Raw genomic sequence first — 20878 nt, 5'->3', positions numbered from 1 at the left:
GTTTTGGAAGTTAACGTTATTAGATTAATTAAGTGAACAACAGCTGGCCAATACTAATAAGTTATTGTTTGTTTGTTTACATTTTCGTTTACTTATTTTCTTATTTACTTTTTTGTTCTTAAAAGGGTGCGGTGAATGGACTCTGAAGCTATTTCTAACTGTTTGATACAAGTGAGTTGTTAAAGGCGTTCTAAACACGATGAATGTGAGATTAACAAACCATGTATGTTGTTCGTGCCAAGAGGTTTTCACCGATTTTTAACAGGTCACCAATTTATTAAAAAGTATTAAAGACGTCGTGAAAGATAGCGTCGTTTTCGTGTACAACCGTACCCACCTCGGTCACCTTAGTCCGTAGGGTATGAAGGTTCCGCTGCTTTAACATCCTTTTAGACGACAATTTCTCGAACTTGGGCCCTTTAAATTAAATATAAAATCGAAGTTGATTTAATTAATTTAATGGTGGTTTCAGTACACCCGTGAATTCGCGGGTACAACCTCTTGTATTTATTTATATACAAACAAACAATGTAAACAAAAGTTAAGTATTTAATGTTATTTGAAGTTTTGAAAATGGACTTATGTCAGAAACATGTAACTTTTACTAAAAATATAATATTCAGGGTGCTCAGTTTTACTTTATTTATACTATACAGCCCGCCCTCCCTAGTCCGACAGGTATGGGACTGACGTAGTGTCGGATTACCAAAAACGTCGGATTATCGAAAATGGCTATTCTGTAATGCATTTGATTGCCAAAAAGATATAACTAGGCCTATCATTTTAAACAATGTATTAATCACCATTAAATTCTTGGGAAGAAATAAAAACACAAAATAAAGGAAACACAAAATTGCCCCCAAATTGCAACAGGGAACTGGGCAATTTTATTCTGTGATAGGAAGAGGGCTTGGGTGTTCTAGTAGCTGTCTTCAGTGTTACCAAACGAATGAGGTTGTCAGGTCCGGGATTTTTAGTTTACTAGAATTTTTGATAAATAAAATCTCAGTGATAGATTCAAGCAGTTCTGTTTTGATATGCTGTTGATCCGGCTCGATTTAGGACCAATAATGTTAATGATAGATAATAAAATTGATGCAATAAAAAAGATAAAATTCAAGAGATGGTTTAATGAACATGATTTTCTAAGAACTGACAAAATGTAAACAAAAATGTAAAAGAGTATTAATAATATAATAAAACATATGCAATTCAATTTTTAATACTATTTTTAAAGATTCTTCCACAAGCATTATTTATATTATATTCATCAAAAAGAAGATAAACCAGTTTTTAACATAGGAACAATAACTCCTATGACGGACGGTATAAGAAATATGTCATTCATTGAATGGTCGACCATATTTTGTAACTAACGCAATAGTCATTGTTGTTTCTATACCTATTTATTACTCACCAAACGATGCTGAATGCTCACATTTTTTATAATTTCACTCTTTTTGTTGCAGTTAGACGAATCGTCGTAAGCCTCTAAAGCAACCGTCAATTTCGACGGGTTTCACCTAGTATTTTAATATTAATCATAAAATTGATGTTATGATATGTTGCTTTGCACATTTTCAAATATGTATAAAATGGTTTTCTTTTTTGCAGAAAACATTGGTAAACTTATTTGGCATGTGTGGTGAACCATTAAATGTTTACATGAATCCACACACACAACCTAATGGACTTAAATGGGGATTTGTGGAGTTTATGACATATCCGTAAGTAAAATGTGCATGTTTTATGAATAATAGTACAGTAGAACCTCGATAGATCGCACTTGGTGGACTTAACGGTTGTCATACTATCGAAAGTTAAACTATAGAGAGTAAATGGAGTTTAATATACAGGAAAGTAAAAACACAAGTCTTAAATAGAAATCACCCATATTTTTTATTAAATACTAAAAAGCTTAACAATATCACTGTTTATTAGTTAAGTCTTAAGTCAACAATAATTGACAAATTAATGTTCAAGTCAGCTTAAATCACAACTAGAGTACCTGTTGCTCGAATTCGAGCAATTGCGAAGCATTACAGGTGACTCAAAGATTATGGAAATACTCACGATCTACACAACAGTTAGATATAATCAAAATCTTTTGTAAATATCTTACCTTTTTTCAAAAATCTGATATTGTGTTTTTAGAGTTTTTAGTGTAAAAAAACCATATTATTTCTATTTCTTCTACTTGGTTGTGTTCTATGACTTTTTCTAAGTTTCCATTGTTTGCAAATCGGTTATTTCAATGATTGGTCAAGAAATGTAGCACAGTGTTAATTCAGTTTCATTTTTAGCCTATATCAAATTGTCCAGGATTTCTCGCTCTTGTCCATTGTAATAATTACATTAACCCAAGTTTCGTCTACAGATGCAATATGCCAAAGAATATCACCTACGTACAATCTCCAAGAAGTGGTAAAAAAGGCAGACACCAACCCATACAATAGATATAAGTTAACTCCATAAGAAATAATTTTAAAAGTTACCGTGATATTAGGATTTTCCACTGATTTGGTAATAGAACATTATATTGCAAAACATGACACGATGCAGAAGAAAAATCCATTGCAAATACTGTACTTCATTTTGCCAAATTCAATAAATCACAATTTAAATATTAACAGCTGTTACATTAAAAAGTAGTGTAGAATTATGCATATGGTCGTAATGTAAACAAATCTGAAGAGGCAACTTTAAAGGCTTCTGGGGCAGAGCCCCAAGGGAATTTACCTCTTTCCTCTTTTGATGGCTCATCTACAGACCAAGACCTTTCTTTAGAGACCCCGACTAAGTTTCTACGCCCAGCCGTTCTCTCAAATTAGCTGTGACAAAAACCCCGTTTTCCTCCATAAGAATAACATGGGATGGGAATTTAAAGGCCACGGGGGCAGAGCCCCAAGGGAATACACCATGTTTCTCTTTTGATGGCTCATCTACAGACCAAGACCTTTCTTTAGACACCTCTACCGAGTTTCTACGCCCAGCCGTTCTCTCAAAATAGCTGTGACAAAGAAAAACAGTTTCAAATTAATATATAGATAGTAACCATTAAACATCACTTGACAAAATAGCTCAGCCCATGTGTAGCTTAGCTACAAGGAGTGTCGAACTATCGAGTGTTGAACTATCTAAGGTTTGCTGTAACACATTCTCCAGATAGTATAATTTTTATAAAAGTTAAATTTAAATTACACCTTGTCTAGTATTTATGATATTAGTCATACATCTATATATCTAATTCCGTAAGCCCAAAATTTTACAATGAAATTGTGAGCGAACGGGAGGCTGTAGAAAGCTGGGAGAGGTCTCATTTTAAAGGTCTCGGCATGAAATTTTGGGGAAAAATATTCATTTTTCTTAATTAAGCACCAAAAGGTTGTTACGGAATAAAATAATTCACATTTAAATAACATGGGAATCTAGGTCATGTCTGCTCTGTTTACTTTAAAACATGTGGTTTAACTTTATTTAAAGCATATGGTGATATGTAATATCATTAATAGTCGAAGGTAATATGTACTGTAATGTGTATACTATTATAAAGCTGAAATAGACTTTTCCCAATTTTAACACGTTCGCTGCTGGCGTTGTATTTTTACAACGTGCCTACCCGGCGCCAGGAGCTAGCGTTGTACATATACAACGCTGTGTCATTGTTGTTTAACGTTTCCATGGATCAGCCAGCTTGTCACGAGCGTCCTATATTTCTTTGCAGCTCGTGGGGACGTACTTTTCTGACAATAAAAAGTATAGTTTCCCAAAATCCCCACCAGGGTCGTTTAGAACAGGGCTTTGTCCCCACCTCTTTTCTGCTAGATAGCGACACTACTTTACCGACTGCAACCTGGGTAACGCTACTATCTATCAGAATCGCTTGGTACTATGTCCAAAGCCAGTTTTATTGCAGAACATTGCCATCCAGTATAACTACTGTTGTTTTTACTGTAAATCAGTGTGTCGGCAGCAATGTTTATGCAGCGACAAGCGTTAGTTCAGCTCCTGGCGCCGTCCCGGCATCTAGCTGTCAGCAGCGAACGTGTTAAGGGTCTGGATTAGTTAATGGAGTACGATTGGTTGTGTTAGGTGTGTCTGAAAAAAGTGTAAAGCTAGAAGTAATTGCTGGAGTAGGAAAATGGAACATATTTTCATGCCAAAATAAAACTAATATCTACAGATCATAATATGCTGTTTACAAGGATTCAATTCCTATTGCGATTAGCTTTCGCCATTCCTATAATTAAAGCGCAAGGCCATACCTTCATAAAAGTTGGCATCTATTTGGAAAAAAAACCCATGGACAAGTTTATGTTGCTTTTAGCTGGGTTAAGCGGCCAGATGATGATGTTAAAATAGTACTAGAACCAAATAAAGACCAAGGAATCCACCAAAATGAATACTATACAATAAACGTTATTTTCAGAGAGATTTTGTTATAGAATTAGCATTTTACAATTTGGAGGATGACATTATCTTTATGTGTTTTATCGAAGTAAATTTATCTACATTCAAAGAAATATATATATATTTATATTTAATTAATTGTCATGAAGATTATTATTGAAAATGTTCCTTGGTGGTATTATAATTAGAAGGTTCAAGTTCATATTGTAAACACACTGCATGGACAGTCCTTTGGAATTTTTATTTTAAACAGAGCAGACATAAAAATGCATTATGCAGGTATGTAATAACTATTATAATATACAAAAATGTTTAACGATAATTCAAGGTAGGGTAACCCATGAGACTAATAATTTGTACAAAATAATTACTAGAATATATACCTATAGGGGCTATTGCCCCTAAAAGCCACTAGTAATATTGTATATCTGCATACGAAAGTATTATTTCTAGTCATAACTGCAACCAACATTATGATCATAAATATTACCCTATTTTCAGGGGGCTACAGACCGGGAACTAAAACAAAACTGGGAATTATGCCTAAAAATTGAAATTTCACTTAAACTTGAAATCCTGATTTTAGTGCCATTCCCATGCCATACTGTTTGCTTGCTTATTAAACCCACACAAAACACCTTAAACATGGAAAAAAACCTACTGTTAAAACATTACATACAGTTTAAGAAAATGTTGAGTATTTCACAACAGACAATTGAATGACCAGTGTGTGTCTTGCCAACATGAAGTTATTCTGTATGTATGTCATTGCAATTGCTCTTACTGAGTCAGGCAACCAGCTTTTTATTGCCTGCACGTAAAAATTGTGCTGATGCTGGTATCAATTTTGTAATTTTTTTTTATAAATGGATCAGTAAATGGAGAGAAGATTATATTTTAAACTTATGTTTAGTATATTATTTTTTCTATACAAAATACAAAAAATGATCTCAGGTCAAAATAAATAAACTTGTGTCAAAATTTGAAAACTCCCTACTCATTTTCTTGGATTTGGATATGGCATCATGGAGATGAGTAGAACTTAATGATTAAGTTGTGGCAAAAAAAAAAACAAAAAACAAAAACTAAACTAATTAATATTTTTTATTTAATGTTGTTCGATAGCCAGAAGGACAGGCAAGGTTATGTATGTTGTTCTAGGTTTTTTGGATTCTTTTGATGAGTTTTCCATCTCTCATCAATAGAAATAGTATTTTTATTTTATGTATTTTGATACTATTTACTGTACCACCATCAATGTGCATGGGTTATGATGAATAAAGATGTTTGAAGATAAATATTAATTGTTGAAATGTGGTATTTACACAGAATAATGTAAAGTTTTGTTTTAAAAGTATTTTCAGGATATTTTGGTATTACATGTATTAGCTTGTTGTATATTTTAATGAAATTATAATATGGCTTTTGAGAATTTAAGATAGGCCGAATCTAAAAAATCTAGGGATGCAACTTGTAGTACTTAGAAAAATTAATAAGGTTGTTCATTTTTTATAATCATGGCATTAAAAATACTAATGTTATGTTGTAAATTTTTTTTCAGGGAGGCCATTGGAGCTATTCAAAAACTCAACAACAGTGAATATTTAGATATACGGGTTGCATTTGCAAAGGAAAAACCTCATGAAGAGGAAGTTGACCCTATGTAAGTTGATATGTGTGATAATTTAAAGCATTCAAAAACATAACCTTTCCAATTTCTGTTCAAAGACGAGTCAAAAATGCTTTCTTACTCTTATGTGTTATACAATCAATATACATTTCTAATTAGTGTAGGCTGTTAAAAATAAATGTTAATTTGTTAATATAGCCCTTTAAACGTAAATTGTTAATATGTAGCTTATTTTAGTTACCAAATTAAAAAATATACCATGATCTATTGTCCTCATTTTACTTTCAGACTTCAATTTCTGGCTAGCCAACCAGAAGATGGATTCAAATCTACTGAGACATTGGTCGATCCTCGGATGCTGAAGAAATCAGTAAAGGATAATGGATTTTGGTAAGACAAAAATTTAAAGTTTCCCCTGAAAGAGAAGTAGTAACAACATCTGGTGGCTATTTAGATAAGTCAACTTATCCACCAGTACTTCATAAATCCAGGTTTTTAAAATATGTTCAGTGTTGTAATCAATTGGATTTCTTATTGCAATCCATGTCAAGATCCCATGAGTATTTGAGTATTGGGTACCGGCAACTAATTTCAACAGGAGCGTTTCATAAACTCCAAATTTCACAAACTCCAAAGCTTAAAATATTAAATGAACAGAGCGTTTCATAATGTCCAAATTCCATAAGCTCCAAGTCTATAACATTCAAATAATCACCGTTTCACAATGTCCAAATTTCACAAACTCCAACGTTGAAATACTAAATAAACAGCGCAGTTCATAATGTCCAAATTTCATAATCTCCAACGGTACAGTCTGGGCCAGAAGTCTACAGTGGTTGCCACGGTCAGATAGCAGGCATTATACATGCATTTTAATGATAGAAGAACACTTAGCTGTGTGACTCAACTATGTGTTAACACATAACGTGCAAATCAAATTTAAATTTTTATATTTTTAATAGCTTTAATTCAAGCTTTCAGCTGAGTTTCGTAACTGTTACTGCTTATTTTAAGCCGGTTACTTAATAATTTAGCTGCCTTACATACAGATTTAAATATTTTCTTATAATTTTTTACATAATCCAATAAAGAACGGATCCACGGATATTTTTGCTAACTGATGTAGTTTTCTCTCACGTATACTAGATGTTATAATACTCACAGTTTTCCAATCATTTTTATTTTTACTACCACTCCTTTATTTTTGTCGTATATTTTTAAGGGAAAAGCTTCATTAAACACTCCAACAAATTTAGCATAAAAATTATTGAAATTCTCATGGAATGTTTCATTACTGACAAGAGTGTCTAAATAAACTGCAGTTTCTATTTGAAAATCATTTCAGACAAATGGAAATTCGCTTAGTCGGCAGGTTTGCTGCGGTGGGGGTATATGATACACCCTGTTGTTTGGACAGGAAAAGCCCATAGGTGTTTAGATACTTTGACCTAAACCACTGTATTTATGTTTATTTCATTTACACGTAGAAATTAGTCTGTTTTGAAAATTTTACCTGTAACTGTTATTATTGTTACCTATTTTTTTATCATAATTAATTCTTTTATATACGCTAATCTCTATTTAATTGTTAAAGTAATCTGGTTCTGCCGACCTTGGCTTAAATGTAATTTTCTTCATAGTATTTTATTAAATAACTTTAGTTCTTGTATTTTATTGCATTTTGTGTGACTAGATCCATTGCACTGATAATCAATAAGAAATCTGAATCTGACTTTGTAATTTTTTTTGTTGTGCTTTGGCTCAAATATTTGTCTGAAGGAAAAATAACAGATCCTTTATAAAAAGTGGTTTTCTTCCTAATTTGGTGTCATGATTGTTTCAGTTCTGAAGTCCCCATTGAAGACATTTTAAAGGAAATGGTGGATACAGATACACTTGGAGAAGTACTATTTCACAAGAGACTTGAACTTTACAAAGAAAGCAAAGAGGTATAGTTTTTCAATAATTGACTACTAGCTGCTACTAACCTGACATTAGAAGAAAAAAGGTGTTTTCAATAGCAGCAAACCTTAGTACTGTAAAACCTCGATTAACCAGGGTAATGGAGAGGAGGGAGGCCAGGGTCTATTCAACATGATAAAAAGATAGACAGAAAATCTATAAAAAACAGAAACACTTTATTTACATTAAATGAAACGAGATATTAATGACATTAGTTGCATTTTCACTCACAAAATCAAACACGGATTGCAAAACAAGCAAATGGTGTACCCGGACCGGAAAGAATGTCGATGAAGAGAATGAGTTGTAAAAAACGCATTTTACGCCGAACAAGTTTGTCACAAATGACGCTATAGTCTTGACCCTCCAGATACTCCAACAAGCAGTGCAAATGATTAGGTGTTACGCCGTGGGTTATTTTGGGAGCTGGTGTTTGTTCTTCTATCTCCTCTTCTTCTCCTTCTTTCTCCACCGTTTCTCCTAAGGGTTGCCTCAACAAGTCGTCGTCCCTGACTATTTCGAATGCCAACAAGTCCACGTCACACTCAAACTAAAGCATTAAAGAACCATTCTCTTGCGTTTTCTTCATCCACTTTCTCTCCGGGTACACCATTTCCTTGTCTTGCAATCTGTTCTGCTGTCACCTCTTCTTCTGAGAAGCCACAAAATTCTTCATCCTCCTCATCTAAGATATCCGGTAAAATCTTTATCCATGATCGTATAAGTGTTTTTTTTCACTCTCTCCCAGGCGAAGCAACACTTGTAAATGGCATCGAGGAGTGTAAATGACTTAAAAACATCCTTAAGTCGTTTTCTTCCTCAATGAATTTATTAAAGACTGCAATTCTATACATTTTTTACAGTACTTGACAGGCTGTTTGCAGTGGTTCCAAGTGTAACACTTGTGAGGCTAGCTGTTCCTCTAGCTGCTCCTCAGCCTTGCTCAGGCTGCAACACTGTTTACTAGTGTCAATTAGTGTTTTTTGTATTTGACAGGCTGTTTGGAGTGGTTCCAAGTGTAACACTTGTGAGGCTACCTGTTCCTCTACCTGCTCCGTAGCCTTCTTATGCTGTTACACTGTACCCTAGTATGAAGTGTTTTTTTGTGTTTTGACAGGCAGTTTGCAGTGGTTCCAAGTGTAGCACTTGTGAGGCTAGCTGTTCCTATACCTGCTCCGTAGCCTTCTTAGGCTGTTACACTGTACCCTAGTGTGAAGTGTTTTTTTGTGTTTTGACAGGCAGTTTGCAGTGGTTCCAAGTGTAGCACTTGTGAGGCTAGCTGATCCTCTACCTGCTCTGTAGCCTTCTTATGCTGTTACACTGTACCCTAGTGTGAAGTGTTTTTTTGTGTTTTGATAGGCAGTTTGCAGTGGTTCCAAGTGTAGCACTTGTGAGGCTAGCTGTTCCTCTACCTGCTCCGTAGCCTTCTTAGGCTGTTACACTGTACTCTAGTGTGAAGTGTTTTTTTGTGTTTTGACAGGCAGTTTGCAGTGGTTCCAAGTGTAGCACTTGTGAGGCTAGCTGTTCCTCTACCTGCTCCGTAGCCTTCTTAGGCTGTTACACTGTACCCTAGTGTGAAGTGTTTTTTTGTGTTTTGACAGGCAGTTTGGAGTGGTTCCAAGTGTAACACTTGTGAGGCTACCTGTTCCTCTACCTGCTCCGTAGCCTTCTTAGGCTGTTACACTGTACCCTAGTGTGAAGTGTTTTTTTGTGTTTTGACAGGCAGTTTGGAGTGGTTCCAAGTGTAACACTTGTGAGGCTACCTGTTCCTCTACCTGCTCCGTAGCCTTCTTAGGCTGTTACACTGTACCCTAGTGTGAAGTGTTTTTTTGTGTTTTGATAGGCAGTTTGCAGTGGTTCCAAGTGTAGCACTTGTGAGGCTAGCTGTTCCTCTACCTGCTCCGTAGCCTTCTTAGGCTGTTACACTGTACTCTAGTGTGAAGTGTTTTTTTGTGTTTTGACAGGCAGTTTGCAGTGGTTCCAAGTGTAGCACTTGTGAGGCTAGCTGTTCCTCTACCTGCTCCGTAGCCTTCTTAGGCTGTTACACTGTACCCTAGTGTGAAGTGTTTTTTTGTGTTTTGACAGGCAGTTTGCAGTGGTTCCAAGTGTAGCACTTGTGAGGCTAGCTGTTCCTCTACCTGCTCCGTAGCCTTCTTAGGCTGTTACACTGTACCCTAGTGTGAAGTGTTTTTTGTGTTTTGACAGGCAGTTTGCAGTGGTTCCAAGTGTAGCACTTGTGAGGCTAGCTGATCCTCTACCTGCTCTGTAGCCTTCTTATGCTGTTACACTGTACCCTAGTGTGAAGTGTTTTTTTGTGTTTTGACAGGCAGTTTGCAGTGGTTCCAAGTGTAGCACTTGTGAGGCTAGCTGTTCCTCTACCTGCTCCGTAGCCTTCTTAGGCTGTTACACTGTACCCTAGTGTGAAGTGTTTTTTGTGTTTTGACAGGCAGTTTGCAGTGGTTCCAAGTGTAGCACTTGTGAGGCTAGCTGTTCCTCTACCTGCTCCGTAGCCTTCTTAGGCTGTTACACTGTACTCTAGTGTGAAGTGTTTTTTTGTGTTTTGACAGGCAGTTTGCAGTGGTTCCAAGTGTAACACTTGTGAGGCTAGCTGTTCTTTATCCTGCTCAGGCTGCTACACTGTGTATTATTGCTCTGAGACATGTCAGGAAAAAGATTGGAGTTCCCATTCACATCGCTGCCAAGGGTAATGTGAAACATGTTATATTGAAATAAATATTCTATTTCAATTCTGAGATACAATGTTTTTATATATTCACGGAAAGTAAATAAAAGAAATATCTTATAACACTTAAAAAATATATTTACGCTTATACTGTTACTCACAAGATAGTAAATATACAAAAAAGATGGCAAGTGGTGATTGATTTTGATTGGACACTCCAGTCATCACCCACTTAACACATAGTCCTATTGACATCCTCAAACTGGGCTCCACCCCAGTGGCTCTGGAGTTTCCCATGTTAACTTTATTCATATTTCATCTTATTAATTTCTTATTCATATTTAAAAGTAATTAAGTATTTTGTCAGCTGGCTCAACTACACTAGTTGGTTCTATGATATTCAATAGCATTAAAAACTTATAAGGTTTGCCAAAAGGGTGTACATTATTATTTTATTTGCATTTATGACAGCGGCTGATTTTAACCAAGCAACAACAAAAATCTGCGAAACACTGTGAAAACTTTAGTTTTTTTCTATTGTTTAGGTGCAGTGGTAGAACATTAATTAGTTATTTTTTTTAACATCTTTGTTTTTAGCGAATTTCCCTATAGGGAAGTAGCTATTACCGTAGGTGGCACGGTAAGACCTAGACCCGGGACCGATTTACTTTTTCATTTTGATGTCCCCAGAGGCCAAAAACACCATTCTTTCAAATTTTTATATATATATATATATATATATATATAGACTTATATATATATATATATATATACGTCCGTGAACGCGATAACTTGAGTAATTTTTGTCCGATTTTGATGAAATTTGGTTTAAAGGTGTAAAGCGGGATAAACTTGAATGAGTTCGCAAAGCAGCGTGATCGGACCATGGGAACGGGGCTTTACGGGTTTTATGGGGTAAAAATAGGTTTTTCTCACTTTTGACCCTCAAAACACAAAATTTCCCGATTTCTCTTTAGACCTTTTTAACCCTAGCAGTGGCCAACCATCGTCTGGTGACGGTATGACGTTGATGCTTAGAATGGCCAATGTCGTCTGGTTACGGTATGGGCCGAAATTTTTTTAATGGTAAACAAAACACTTACAATCAACTCAGATGAGAATAATATATATACCATTCGAAAGATCACATTCTGAACTTTCATTTGATTACATAAACAAACCCTGTAGCAGGTATATAACAATGTCATGATTTTTGGCGCGGCACGACTTTTGCAGCCGACACTTGCGAACTGGCAAAACACGTCTTGTTTGGCATTACCCTGCTCGGATAATTTTCGTCTTGGGATGTTGCGGGTGGTACCACTGGGTAGCCATTGATTTTATCTTCATTGTGGTAGTGATATTTATAACTAAATATTGATTGCACAATCGGTACGATTTTATGAAAACAGCTGTTTTCGAAATTTCTAACAAATGGCCAACAGTCGTCTGGTGACAGTATGGAAATACAAATTATATACAGTGAAAGTTATTATTACTAGTCATATAGTATATCATTTTGAAGAGGAAGAAATTTAGATTCAGAGAGTGGCAGCCCTGCACTCAGGGTTATTTCTGTATGCTCGCATGTAGACGACGAAGTGAGTCATTACTGCTGCAGTCTGTCAGCTGTCTTGTATTGCCATTGTTTGTTTGTGTTGTTGCCGGTAATAGTTTTATCCGCGATTTATTACTAAATATGTTATTAGTTCGTAGTGTTAGTGTTAGTGAAGTGTTGTGTGTGTGTATAACAGCAATCTTCATGCATAAATATTACTGAATTGTGTGAAATAGTGTTCATAAAAGGTTGTATTTTGTTAGCATCATGTCCTAAAATGACGATTCTGACATTCAGAGATTGTTGTACCTATATAATGATATACCCAAGGTGTTATACATTTTTATAAAGGTAAATGAATAGGTACACTACAACATGTTTATAATGGTTTGGGGGTAAAAAACTTTCTAAAAAAGTTATAGCCTAGGCTATACTAAATAGGCCTACTACAGTATTTTGTTAGCATCATGTCCAAAAATGACGATTCTGACATTCAGAGGTGCTTTATATGCTATATAATGATTTACCCAAGGTGTTATACATTTTTATAAAGGTAAATGAATACACTACAACATGTTTATATTGGTTTGGGTGTAAAAAATTGGGTAAAAAAATTATATAGGCTACTAAATACTGTACACTCCATTTTCTCGAAATGCGCAAAAAATTCAAAACGTTCTCAAATTGATACATAATCATAGGTGAAAATAACTTTTTACCATCATACTATGACTTTTTTGGATTCCTTACTTCATTAGCTTTACAAATAAGTAGGCTACATATCATCAGCCTACATAATGTTTCACAACACAAGCAAACACTGTAGGCTATAGTTTACACTTATTTGCGGTTATTGTATTATTATTTCCCTATTGCGTACCTACAAAAAAAATATTTCTAACATGTTATACATTTGTATGTAGGTAATTGAATACACTACAAGATTATTATGTTGGTTTGAAGTAAAAAAATTTGATACAAAAGTTGTATACTAAGTACTGTGAATTTTTTTCTCGAGAAATCGCTAAAATATAAAAACATTATTTTATATACGTATGTTTATAGGTAAAAAATTATTTTTACCATAAACTTTATGACTTTTTTTTGATTCCTTACTTCATTAGCTTTACAAACATGTATGTATATATCATTATTAGTATACACATATATTATAGAACTTTTTACAACATAAACTAACACTGTACGGTTTTCAATTTTTTCGGTTCTCCGTTTGTCATTATATTTTGCCCCAAAAACTTATAAAAAAAAAATATTTTCCTAACATGTTATACAGGGTGAATTTTAAATGAGTTCCCCCCCTACTTTTTTCTACATTTCTTAAGATATCAACTTCGGACCACGTCAGATCATTTTAGTGTAGTAAGTACTTCATTTTGACTGAATAAACATTTTTGGCCGCCATCTGTGATCCGCCATATTGGATACAAATTTTTTATTTCAAATGTAAAGGTAGGATTGTGACCCATTGTTTCAAACTAGAATTTTACGCTGATTACAATGCCGCACTTAGTTTAAAAAAATCTTGATCCGTTCTAAAGTTATGAGGACTTTTTATAACTTTATTTTTAGCCCATTTTAACATTGTGCATTTACAAAATATAACCATAATCTCAAAATAGTGCTAGATAAAGATAAGTATACACCACCATTCATTGTCGATCTATTATCACTTGGTTATGACGGATTAATTTTTTCGGCCGCCATCTTGGATCTGCCATTTTGAGATGTGATAAATTAATTTAAATATGAAGGTGGTGTTGTGACCCTTCATTTTGAACTACTTTTTTATGCTGAACTAAATGCCGCAATCCGTTTTTGTTTTTCAGGCTTTCTTGATGAAATATTAAAATTATCTTACTTAAATTTCCAATATTTCAAAAAACAAATATGAAAATGCAAAACGGATTGCGGCATTAAATTCAGCATAAAAAAGTAGTCTGAAATGATGGGTCACAACACCACCTTCATATTTAAATTAATTTATCTCATTTCAAAATGGCAGATCCAAGATGGCGGCCAAAAAATACATCCGTCATAGCCAAGTGATAATAGGTTGACAATGAATGGTGGTGTATACTTATCTTTATCTAGCACTATTTTGAGATTATGGTCTTAGTTTGTAAATGCTCAATGTTAAAATGGGCTAAAAATAAAGTTATAAAAAGTCCTCATAACTTTTGAACGAATCAAGATTTTTTTATTAACTAATTGCGGCATTGTAATCAGCGTAAAATTCTAGTTTGAAACAATGGGTCACAACCCTACCTTTACATTTGAAATAAAAAATTTGTATCCAATATGGCGGATCCAAGATGGCGGCCAAAAATGTTTATTCAGTCAAAATGAAGTACTTACTACACTACAATGATCTGACGTGGTCCGAAGTTGATATCTTAAGAAATGTAGAAAAAAGTAGGGGGGGAACTCATTTAAAATTCACCCTGTATATTTCTATGTAGGGAATTAGATTGTCTACAAAATGTATATAATGAATTTCCCATAAAAAAATCCGTAGAAAAAAAATACCGAGGCCGCTTTTGAAATTTCAAAAAAAATCAAATTTTTTTTATTTTTTTCACTTTACCGATAAAATACACTGTCTAAATCATTATGATATTACTATTTATAGATTCTCCTGTTCTTTCCGAACAAAATGAATATGAGGTTGGCTAGGTTTACTTGTACGGTTGAATTTTTACGAATTTTCAAAAAAAGGTCTGCAAAATCGCCAAAATGGGTTGGCCATTCCCCACTTCTAACATTGGCCACTCCTAGGGTTAAAGAGCTTAAAAAAAATTTAGTATATAAAAGTATTTTTGTTCGATTATTAGTAACGGAGAAAATTAAAAAAATTGTAAATTTAAAATTCCCATGTTATTCTTATGGAGAATATTGTCAAATGTTGTAGTTTGCTTGTTTATGGATATATTTTGATCAAACTTGGCAAATTTATTTATTTTGTACTAAGCTATTAATATTTTACTAAAAATACACTATTAGTTAGTTTCCTTGTAGCAGCAAACCTAGGTACTCATTAATCCTAATGTTTTTAAAATAGATTTAATTAAAATTTTAATTCAGACGAATGGAAATTCGCTTAGTCGGCAGGTTTGCTGCGGCGGGGGTATTATTCATATTACACCTTGGTCTAGATCTGGATGGTGTCTGTTGACTTACAGGGTGAAATTGATTTTGCCTTTACCACCTGGTCTCACCCAACTCTTATTAAAATCCTAAAAGATTAAATACAAGGTTAGTAAAAAGTCTGGAGACCCCCTGTTATTTTTTTAATGGCCCATACTAGAAAAACTAAACTCGGCACACCATTATGGCATGTTATGAAGTACTTTTTGGGCATAACCGTCACTTGGTGTACATCCCCGAAATGGGGGATTTTGGGGGAAACTCAAAAATTTCAAATACAAAGACCCATCGAGTGACCCCTCATTTTGAAGATCCTAGTAAAAGAAAACCAACAACGCAAATTAGAGGTCTCTATCTTAGTTCAGTACAAAATGGCAGCCAATTGAAATTCTCATAAGTTCCCAAACCCAAAATGGGGGATTTTGGGGGAAACTAAAAAATTTTAAATGATAAGACCCATCGAGTGACCCCTCATTTTGAAGGTCATAAGAAAATAAAACGAACAACGCAAACTATAGGTATCTATCTTAACACAGTAAAATATGGAAGCCAATTGAATATAAAATTGCAAGTTATTTCCGATTTCTAAAGATTTCAATCAGCTTCCATTTTTTACTGGATTGAGATAGAAACCTCTAGTTTTCGTTGTTAGTTTTCTTTTACCAGGACCTTCAAAATGAGGGGTCACTCGATGGGGCTTATCATTCAAAACTTTTGAGTTTCCCCCAAAATCCCTCATTTTGGGTTTGGTAAGCAAGTGGCTATTAGGCTTAAAAATTACTTCATAACATGCCAAAAAGGTGTGTAGAGTTTAGTTACCCTATAGTGAGCCGCTACAAAATTTACAGCGGGTCTCCAGACTTGGAAAGCTGTAAGTTAAATTTAACTTCTGAGAATTTCAATCAGCTGCCATTTTTTACTGGATTGAGATAAAGACCTCTAGTTTGCGTTGTTGGTTTTATTTTATTATGAACTTCAAAATGAGGGGTCACTCGATGGGTCTTTGTATTTGAAATTTTTGAGTTTCCCCCAAAATCCCCCATTTTGGGGATGTACACCAAGTGACGGTTATGCCCAAAAAGTACTTCATAACATGTCATAAAGGTGTGCCGAGTTTAGTTTTTCTAGTATGGGCCGTTAAAAAAATAACAGGGGGTCTCCACACTTTTTACTAACCCTGTATATAAGTATGACTGAAAACCCCTAAATATATTGTTCTCAAGTTTGAGTGGAGACCTTGTGTGTAGTTAAGACAAGAGCAGATTAAGATTCAATGTCTCATCCTCACAGTATGTTTGTATTGCAGGGCTGTCTCAAGAACAGTTGAAGATACAATGTCTCAGTCTCAAGGAGGTAATTACAGGCAGGGAAATGGCTTCGGGTCATTCGATAATAGGGATAGACAGAATAATAGGGACAACAGATTTGGAGATAGAAGAACTAATAGAGATGAGAACAGGGATAGCAGTAACCAACAGGGAAAGAAGACTTTGTTCGAAGAACGTAGAAACAAGATGATGTCTTCTGGTAGACAGTTTGATAATGACAGGGGACCTCAGAATCGTTCAGGACAGAACAGCCAGAGGTTCTCGAATGGTCCAGAAAAAAGGACATCGTTTGTGCCTCAGGTGAAAACTGGCCAAGATGAAGATGACTGGGGTTCAACATCTGATAAAAATAAGGTAGATCTAAAGCTGTTTATTTTAATGACTCAATTTCCATATTTTTATTAATGTATCCAATTTAATGTTTTTCAGGAGACTTTGTTAGGATGTCATTAAGAATCTAAAAACAACAAACACTTAGGCTTAATAATAATTTTTGAGCAAATTCTGCTTTCAAATCATTCTTTGTTAACGTGACTGATACAGGGTGTCCACCGACTAGGAAAACTGGGAATTATGCGTGAATTTCGTCTTTTACCGGGAATTTTAAATTTGCCGCGAACCCGCAAATAGATTACGTTTCCGTGACCGCGCGCGGGAGACGATGGTGATGGTATAACGGCCATGGAATTTGTTAGTGATTTCGCCGCAATCGCGCATGACGACAATGACGTATCCCTTCTGCGGGAGACCATGATGATGTGGAAACTCCAAACGGCCGCAGGATTTTTTAATGATTTGGCCGCGATCGCGCATGAGGATAGCGTTTTTCATGACCGCGGGAGACAACGATGGTGTTTCCGTGATGTGGCCCAGGAGACGATGATGATGTTCAAACTGTAAACGGCCCCAGGATTTGTAAGTGATTTTTCCGCAATCGTGCATGCCGACATATTTTTTTTAATATCTTTATTATTATCTGTAATCCTTACAGAAAATTAGATAAAATTAAAACTATCAGTATTAAGTATCTAATTTTTTAGGTTTCCGTACGGAGATATGATAAATGTTTAAGATGTTATTGATAAATTGCAGGTTTAAGGATTAGTTTTGATTTTTCTGATTATTTAATCAGTATTATATAAAAATTGCATACTTGTGTCTGAAGGCAATATTACAGTAATCATAAATTTTTATTCTTTAACTGAAAATGCTTCCAATAACTAACTAAAATAGCGAACTGTGCTAGCGCTAAAACAGCATTGCGAGAGTTGGCGTCAAAACGAGTTGGAAAGTTTAGTATGAAAAATACGACCTATACTACCTGCAAATACTCATGAATTTTTCCTTCTTGGCCTGGTGGAACCCTGTACATACAATATGGTGAAATTATTGTTTTTGTCAAAACCTTTTGAGTTTCGGTTTTTAATCATCGTTACAAAATCTGTTGAGCCGAATTGGTCGATGGCCACTTCTCAATCACTTATGATCCGACCGATACGGTCAGTTGGCCACTCGGAGGGTTAAATATAAAAGAATATTTTAAAGTAAACAACCAAAGACAAGGTACAAAAAAATGGAATGGGGTGATTTGAAAATGAAGACATATTATTTTACATTGATAGTTTAGTGAATAAAAACAACGTGAAATTTTATATGAAAAGCTTGTTGTCTTAATTGAAAGAATACACATCAATAAACACATATTTTAATCTACAACTAGACTGCAGATCAGTTGCAGTTTAGCGGCAGTAAATTTAAATTCATGCTAATTAAGAATGAGCCATCATAAATTATTATTATCATGATAAAATGTTGAATGGGGTTGGAATTGCATGATTACTCCAGTGATAAATGTAAGAAGGTAATCAAACATCTAATAAACCTTTAATGAGCTCTTAACCACATTCTCATTGTCACTCAATTTCTCTGGGCCAAGATTAGTGTTTGTGAGGTTGATATCTGATACGGTACCTCACTACCTCTTCCTTGTCATTTGAAATAACCTGGCTAAATTCAAATGACATTTTAAATAAATTTATTTTGTTGTTAGGGGGACCTTAGGTGAAAGTTTGTAAGTTTGTTAGTTTTTTTGTTTTTACTTTCTCCCCCCATTAGTATATGGAGAAAGTATCGTTTTGGTCAAAATTTTCGAGTTTGGGTTTTAAGTGGATGTATCCGTTTTGGGTCCCCAAAAAGTGGTTTTCAAAGTGATGTCTGTGTGTGTGTATGTGTGGATCTGTACAGAGCTACAGACCACACCTGTGGTCCAATTTTGATGAAATTTGGTATATAGGTACTAATTTATGGTATCACCAGGCGTTTTTTACTTCATTTTTTTTTTAAATTTTGATTTTTAATTGTAATTTTCCCATAAAAACCCATAGTAAACAGAAAAAATAGAATTTTCTCAAAAATTGCCCCAACAGTTTTAAAAGAAATTTAGTCTGTTATAGCCCTTTAAATCCCAGACAAAATGGTACAACTCCCATTGCTGTAAAAATTATGGTTCAAAAGTTATTGTAACTTTTATTATTTTACCATAAAAACCCCATGAAATGATGGAAATTAGATTTTTTTTATGCCGATTATTAAATAAAATTTGTATGTTATGGTCCTTATTATTCAAAACAATTAAGTGCAACCCACCATTGCTGTAAAAATTATGGTTCAAAAGTTATTGCATCTTTTGTGATTTTCCCTATAAAATATCATTTTCCCTTATGATGACAAGCTAATGGGAGGAAGTATGTGTCAGACTGCTGATACCATTTATTTATTTTGTTTGGGCTCCGCCCCAGGTGCTCTGGAGTTTCCCATGTTCACCTTAGGGGTAAACATGACAGGGTTTTTTTATTTTAGGATCCTGAATCAACCACTTGACGACGGATTTTCATGATTTTTGTATGTTGTTTGTATGTTATTTGTTTATGAAATATTTACATTGATGACATGTGTGTAGTAATAACAATAGGATCATGTTTTGCAAACGATTACTTGTAAAAATTAAAAATTGGAATAATAATTGTTCTTTTTGCTTACTGTGAAATTGTCTCTATGAGCTGCAGATTAAAGAGGCCTTACTAAAACCAAAGCATTAAGGTAGGCTAATATGATTTATGTGACATTAATTATACAATTTTTTATTGCTTAACTACAACAGTGCCCTATGTGTAGTAGATTCGTTTGACCTATTAATTGATTAGTTGACTTCAAATAATTAGGTTTAAAAATAATACACTTATAAATATGTGTATATATATTTATACATTAAATTATACAGTACCTAATTTCATAGTTGTATCAGCACCACTTTTATTTCGTAGCATGTAGCCTAGGGTTAACTTAACAGAAACATACTTATACCAAACTATACAGTTAAATTTTGTTTCTTAATTAAATGGTTGGTGTGTAACAATTTTATTCAAAATTTTTAAACAACCCAAATTTTCTTTTCCACATCATCACCTCAAAGCAAAACACGGTAATAGCAGCTAGTCTTATATTATGTTTAGCTCCTTTCAAACAGCTGTTAATGTGTACAATTTTAATTGTTGCATCTCAAGTTTGCTGGTGCCGATGACTTTTTTAACAAAGAAGAGGAAATATTACTTCAAGTAAGTTTAATTTAAGTTATCAGTCATTTATATTATAAATTAATCATTTTAGCATCATTTTAATCATTTAATCATCAAATTGTGATATATTTGTTTATTTTAAATTGTGATCTGATCTGATTTGGAACTTTGGATTAGAAAAATGTATGTTAAGTTAACTATTTTACTGACAATAATAGTGGTTTTTCTAAAATAATTTCAGAACTATTTAATTTTCTTCTTTTGAACCAAAAACAAATGTGGAGATATGGTTCACACCCTTCATGATATTAAAAAAAATTCTAAAATTGATCATTTGCTTAGAAATATTTTTGTGCTCTTAATTTTTTAATAGGGGATGAGACGGTCCTCGCTTTTACTGGTTTTTCCCAAAAGAATTGAAACCGAGAATTGACTTGGTTTCCGTTAATAGGTTATTGTGCAATCATTTTGCCAACCATCGCTAGTTGGTTAGGAGTTCATAAAAGGTTTATCAGATGTTTGTTTAAGACTTCCATGTTTTTTTTTTTCTATGTTACCAATACAATT

The 20878-nt window shown here is 34.2% G+C and overlaps 1 protein-coding gene across 8 annotated transcripts in view; it reads left to right on the top strand.

The window, feature by feature from the left end:
- Positions 1 to 20878, top strand: part of LOC128987459 (uncharacterized) — an 84499-nt gene that overhangs the window by 34448 nt on the left and 29173 nt on the right. For 7 of the 8 annotated variants that reach the window (XM_054408346.1, XM_054408339.1, XM_054408373.1 and 4 more), the window contains exons 4-10: positions 1615 to 1727; positions 5972 to 6073; positions 6329 to 6430; positions 7884 to 7989; positions 10570 to 10706; positions 16715 to 17090; positions 20300 to 20350. In XM_054408346.1, the coding sequence (XP_054264321.1) occupies positions 1615 to 1727; positions 5972 to 6073; positions 6329 to 6430; positions 7884 to 7989; positions 10570 to 10706; positions 16715 to 17090; positions 20300 to 20350 (987 nt within the window). The remainder of the gene's footprint in view (positions 1 to 1614; positions 1728 to 5971; positions 6074 to 6328; positions 6431 to 7883; positions 7990 to 10569; positions 10707 to 16714; positions 17091 to 20299; positions 20351 to 20878) is intronic. The other variant, XM_054408355.1, reaches the window with a different exon arrangement.

Source organism: Macrosteles quadrilineatus, unplaced genomic scaffold (assembly GCF_028750875.1).
Source record: "Macrosteles quadrilineatus isolate MER2022 unplaced genomic scaffold, UCM_ALF_1.0 Scaffold_1__1_contigs__length_201487025, whole genome shotgun sequence".
NCBI lineage: Eukaryota > Metazoa > Arthropoda > Insecta > Hemiptera > Cicadellidae > Macrosteles > Macrosteles quadrilineatus.
This window is presented reverse-complemented; position numbering and strand designations above follow the sequence as displayed.